This window comes from Eptesicus fuscus, chromosome 5, assembly GCF_027574615.1.
Source record: "Eptesicus fuscus isolate TK198812 chromosome 5, DD_ASM_mEF_20220401, whole genome shotgun sequence".
Lineage (NCBI taxonomy): Eukaryota > Metazoa > Chordata > Mammalia > Chiroptera > Vespertilionidae > Eptesicus > Eptesicus fuscus.
The window spans coordinates 3,435,756-3,442,138 of NC_072477.1; the positions used below are offsets into that span (position 1 = coordinate 3,435,756).

Here is a 6,383-nt window from a genome sequence, read left to right on the forward strand (position 1 = left end):
GATATTCTTTCCCCAAATAGACCTTCCTCAGAAGAGTACTTAACAGCAGTGACGTCAAGTTGGGTCTGCTTTCCCATAGCCCTTCCTGTAACCCACTTCTCCCACTTACCTTCCTGAATCCTCCCTTATACACTACCTAGCATATAAAAATCTCCAGGCAGGGCCAGAAACTTAAGTTTTCTGGTCTTTCCCTATCTTACACATATTTTTGACATAACACCAAAGAAAAGCAAAGAAGTAAGTGATATTGCTACTGCAAGTCCCTTCGGTTCTCATCCACTTATTTATGATATCAGTGTTTCTCAAGCTTATAACTATTTTAAAAATTTAGAATGAGCCCTGGCCAGCTGGCTCAATAGGTTGAAGTGCTGTCCCTTATACCAAAAAGGTTGAGGGTTCAATTCCTGGGAAGGGCACATACCTAGGTTGTAGGTTTGATCTCCAGTTGGGGAGCATACAGGAGGCAATTGATTGATGTTTTCCTCTCTCTCTCTTTCGCTCTCCCCTCCCCCTTCCTCTCTCTCTGAAATCAATAAAACATATTCTTGGGTAAGAATTAAAAAAGGAAAATTTATATAAAAGCACCCAGTACTATATACACATACACACACACGTGTATGTGTGTGTGTATGCATGTGCGAGTAGTGGTTAATAAATGGTCACTATTATCTTCAAAAGCAAACTGAAATCCCCTACCTTGATGCCATGCCCCTCTAGTCATCAACCTCATTTCTCTTTCTTTCGTCAAGGGAGCTATTTTCTCAAACCACAAACTACTATCTGCCTTCTAACACTCAGCTCCTTTGAAACTGCTCTTAACTGCCAATAAACTGACAAATGCAATGAAAAATGTTCGGTCCTCATCTTCCTTGAATTCTCATCTAATTCCTTTTTTGAAATGTTAACTTTTCTTGGCTTCCATGACACACTTCACGCTGAGTCTTTTTTCCCAATTCTTTACCACTTAAAACGATGATACTCCTCTAAGTTTCATCTTCAGCGTTTTTTGTTTCTCAACTAATCTACAACTGCTCATGCACTTTATGCCATTCCAGTGTTTCAGTTACCACTGATATTCTGAAAACTCCCAAAACTTATCTCCAACTCCTCCTCAAATCCAATACTATATAGCATACAGCATTTTGATCACTTCAATGGGAAAAGAACTCATGAACTCCTCCCTCCCCTTCAAACCCCTTGAAGTAGTAATCTCTAAAATGTATCTATCCCAGAGATAACAGATGATCCAATAGAGCAGAAAAATTAGACATTCTATATTAAATTTTTCACATTTTTATACAAAGGGCATGGGCACCCTCACTCCAGCCATATATCAGACTGTACAAAGAGAAGACCAGCCCTAGCAGGTTTGGCTCAGTGGATAGAGCATCGGCCTATGGACTGAAGAGTCCCGGATTTGATTCTGGTCAAAGGCACATGCCCGGGGGTTGGGCTCGATCCCCAGTAGGGGGCATGCAGGAGGCAGCCGATCAATGATTCTCTCTCATCACTGATGTTTCTATTTCTCTCTCCCTCTCTCTTCCTCTCTGAAATCAAAGATATATATATATATATATATGTTCAAAGAGAAGACCAGTAGTTATACAATGGGGAAGAGTTAAGAATGGTGCCCTCAGTTGGATGTTCCATTTCAACACAATGAAACTTACCTGAGCATCATTCTACACAATAAAAACAGACCTGTATCCCTGGCGGGGTGGCTCAGTTGGTTGGAACATTATCCCATACACCAAAAAGGCTGTAGGTTCAATTCCCTGTCAGGGCACATGAGTAGGTAGTGGGTTTGATCCCCAGTTGGGGCTTGTATGAGAGACAACCAATGTTTCTCTCTTTTCCTTCTTCTCTAAAATACACACACACACACACACACACACACACACACACACACATATATATATATATATATATATATATATATATCCTTGGGTGAGGATTAAAAAAACCCAAACAGACTTTTAAGCAACAGAATCTTTGTAAAAAGACAGAAAATCTTTCTGATTTCCTGGCTTTTCTTATGGCCAAATATTTAAGAGATGATTTTAAAGATGAAAAGCAATTTTCTTCTGTACAGAGGAATTCTAAATATGTGATGACCACCTATGTGATGACAAATAGTTATCAGTAGTATATGCTACCAGGCAGGTATATTCCAAAAACCAAAACATACTATATATTTTCAAAGTAAAGATACCATTTTAGTAATAAGTAAAAAAGTAACTACTTTTCAAAGGATACTTGTACTATGGGGAGAATGTTTTGAAAAATCATATTTGGGCCCTAGCCAGTTTGGCTCACTGGACAGAGCATCGGCCTGGGGACTGAAGGGTCCTGGGTTCAATTCTGGTCAAGGGCACATACCTGGGTTGTGGGCTCGGTCCCCAGTAGGGGGCCTGTAGGAGGCAGCCGATCAATGATTCTCTCATCATTGATGTTTCTATCTCTCTCTCCCTCTCCCTTCCTCTCTGAAATCAATAAAAATATATTTTTTTTAAAAAGAAAAATTATATTTGGGAATGTATCTGTCCTACCTAATAATAGACAAATATGCAAATTGACCGCACCTTCGCTACACCCAAGCCACACCCACCAGCCCAACCATGCCCACCAACCAATTAGGATGAATATGCAAATTACCCCAACAAAGATAGTGGCTAATTTGCATATCAAGACTGCATAGAAAGAAGCCAAGAGCTGCAGAAGGGAGCAAAGCTGCAGAGAAGCAAGCAAGCCGGGGGCGGGGGGGGGAGGGAGGAGCGGAGGCGGGGCAGGGGGCAAAGGAAGGAGCGGGCGGGCTGGCGGAAAAGGGAGAAAAGCAGGCAGGCTGGCAGAGAAGGCGGGGCGGGGGAGAAAGGAGGAGAGCAGGCGGGGCGGGGTAGAGTGCAGTAGGAAACCCTATTGCAGGATTTTTCCTGCAAGGGGAACACTAGTTGTTACATGATTTTGTTGCTGAAATAATGTCTATTAAAAAATACTATCTTTTTTAAAGTCATTATCTATACAAGTTATAAAAGATTTGAACATATAGAAAATTATCCCAATGAATCTAAGTCTTGCTTAAGAGTTTTTTGAATTTATATATATATAAATATGCAACACCTTCCAATTAATTAGCAAGAATAACTGATTGAGATCAAGGAAGAAGGGAATGTCACTGCCAATTTCAGCATAACCCTGAGCAGAATTGATGGTTGGCAATTGAAACATTAGTGATGTCGCCAATTATGCAATTCTTCCATTTGTATCTATGATTCTGTGAGGTATCTTTTTTTCAGTAATGAAAGTCATTCGAATGAAGTGTCAAAAGTAACTGAATTTGGAATCAGAAGTTTGAATAGCTATATTTAAGTGTCATATCAAGATTTATCCTCAACAATGCTAGCCAGTTTGGCTCAGTGGATAGAGTGTTGGCCTGTGGAATGAAGGGTCCTGGGTTCAATTCCAGTCAAGAGCACATGCCCAGGTTGTGGGCTCACTCCCCAGAGTGGGGAGTGCAGGAGGCAGCTGATCAATGATTCTCTCTCATCATTGATGTTTCAATCTCTCTCTCCCTCTCCCGTCCTCTCTGAAATCAATAAAAGTATATATATATTTTTATAAAAAGAGTGATTATTAAAATAGCTTTATTAAAAGATTTATCATCAACAGAAAACACTATAATTAATAAATAAATAAACAGCCCTAACCAGTTTGGCTCAGTGGATAGAGCGTCGGCCTGCAGACTGAAAGGTCCCAGGTTCCATTCCGGTCAAGGGCATATACCTTGGTTGCGGGCACATCCCCAGTAGGAGGTGTGCAGAAGGCAGCTGATCGATGTTTCTCTCTCATCGATGTTTCTAACTCTCTATCCCTCTCCCTTCCTCTCTGTAAAAAAATCAATAAAATATATTTTAAAAATAAATAAAAAGTAAATAAATAAACAGTAACAGCAAATGTTTACTGGATGCTTTATTTGACATTATCATTTTGGCTCGGCATATCCCTTACCTTCAAGGAATAGGACAAAAAAATCTTCAGAGTAAGTCTAGCCATAAATCACTCTACCAATGATTCTGAAGTCAAGCTGTAAAATTAAATATCACCACCTTTGATTTTCCATGAGGATTACATAATCCACACAAATTAAGAGTGCCTAGCACAGCATCTTTAATACAGAAGATGCTCAATAAACATTTACTTTCCTTTGAAGCCATAGGATTCATAAAGAAATAATGGCCTTAGGAATTAGACAGGTTTGAGTTCTCACTGTACCACTTGTTGGCCGTGTCACTTGGGATATTTAACTCCATCTGTAAATGGAAATAATAATATCCACCTTATAAGGTTAAGGTGAAAAGCCATTAATGAATAATGTATACAAAATCATTCAACCCACAAAAGACAGTTAATAAATATACAACCCTCCTCCTTCAAGATAGCCTATTCATAACTGTACTGAAAGTAGGGACTCATGGGTCATTAAATTTATTTTATTTTTTAATGGGTCATTGAACTTTAAAATACCCACCACAATCCCTATCTTCTGGTAAGAATTACAGTAATACAGTACCCTGCCCAGTGCCTGACATGGAGTGGATAGATACTCCATTCATGTTATTACGGGTATTCATTCTAGTGCAAACAATTTAAGGGTCATAATGCAGAATTGTCATTTTGAGCTTTTCGAGTTTCTATGGCTAAGAAGTCATTACTTTGTTAAAATGCTTTTACATAAAAGGAAAAAGCACAGCTTTTTACACAGCTTAAATTAAGAGAAAAAAAGGTTTCCTTTTGCTCTTGCACAACTATCACAGGAAAGTCATCTACATTTATGATGCCCTACATGGAAACCGTTTAGGATTGCTTTTAGAATAGTAAAACTCTAGAACGGTACAACCAATTCAAACTGTAAGCAGCGGACTCTGGCGCCTTAAGTAAATGGCTGGGGGCAGGGGAGAGGGGAGAGCCACTTGTCAAACCCAAGGCGGCGTGTACTACTTTCAGTAAAACACTACTCAGCGAGCATACAAATGCAAGTGCAACTGCATGTGCTGAGCTGAGATGCACCTGAGGCACCTGTAAGACGCAAGGAGTCGCCTCGCAGCCTCTGGATGGCAAGCAGGAAACAGGACTTTAAATGCCTGAGAGTCGCAGCCTCAGCGCTTTTGCAACACCTGCGTTGACGCTCGGTCACGTGAAACCACCCGCGCTCCCGGGGCCATTCACAGGCTGGCCTTGCAACATGTCAACAAGCAAAAGCAGGCAAACCGGCGGGGGCGGCCCTCACCCAACTTTCCCCGGCTGGCAAACGCTGTTCGGAGTCCACGCTGTGAGAGGAGCCGACCCCCGATGCACAGCCGAAAGCCTAAGGGTGCAGACATCCCAAAGGTCCTCCCCTCCTCCTCTCCCCCGGGTGTCACCCCCTGAAACGGGGTCTGTTTGCCACAGCACCCCCGCGACCCCTTCGAACTGAAGGGGCAGCACGGGTCACCTCCCTCCATGGACCCCTTCCCAGACCCCAGCCACCGACCCAACCGATTCCCACCGTGAAGACTCCAATCTCTCCGTTACGTTTCTGGGACACGTGCTGTGAGGGCGCAAACTTGCTAGAAAGAGATGAAGCAACCCTTTCAACACATTTATCAGAGCCCTCAGCACTGCCCAGGGAGGGGCCGCATGTCACCAATGTTGGGTGACAGTCCTTCAAATCGCCCTAAGCAGGGGACCGAGGCCCGCCCGGCCGGCCGCCCGCCGGCAGCTCTTACCCATTTGTCCAAGGGGACCTGGGCGAGGGAGCCGGTGCCCTGATACAGGTCCAGGCTGAGCTGCTCCAGGCTCAGCTTCTCCTGCAGGAAGTGGCCCAGGTACCTCTGCAGGAGGTACCGGCAGGCCCTCTTCTTGATGGACTCTGAGAACGGCCACGGCATGATGAGGGCTGGCGGCGGCTGCGGGCGGCGGCGACTCCGGCCTCGCGGCTCAGGCTCCGGCTCCAGGCCGCGGCCGCGGCGCCTCGGGTTCCGGCCGGCGTCCCCAGGCCGCGGCTGGGCCTAAGCCCGGGGCGACCCCTCCATGCCCGCTGGCACCGGGCGTCCGTCAGGGCGACCCCATCTCCCGCGCCACGCCGCTAGCTCTAGGCCCGGCGCACCGGGACGAGGGGCGGAAGAGTCCTCGTCGCCCCTGACCCCGCGGGGTCCGGGGGATCCCCGTCCACACAGGGAGAGGGTGCCGGAGAGGCGGCGGGGAGGCAGCGAGGCCTGAGGCAGGGGCTCAGCGGACACCTCCGCCGCCGCCGCGCGACGAATTTGTTGTCATCTGGGGGCGCGCTCCCGGCTCTGGCGACGCTCCCGGCGCGTTCGCGAGACCTGGACTCCCTGCGCGCGGCCGGA

General features: G+C 45.4%; 1 protein-coding gene across 2 annotated transcripts in view; it reads right to left on the bottom strand.

Moving 5' to 3' along the window:
• Positions 1-6,335, bottom strand: part of ATG2B (autophagy related 2B) — a 70,861-nt gene extending 64,526 nt beyond the window's left edge. For both annotated transcript variants that reach the window (XM_054715748.1, XM_008154788.3), the window contains exon 1: positions 5,763-6,335. In XM_054715748.1, coding sequence (XP_054571723.1) covers positions 5,763-5,924 — 162 coding nt within the window. In that variant the 5' untranslated portion in view covers positions 5,925-6,335. The remainder of the gene's footprint in view (positions 1-5,762) is intronic.
• Between the last annotated feature and the right edge of the window lie 48 nt (positions 6,336-6,383).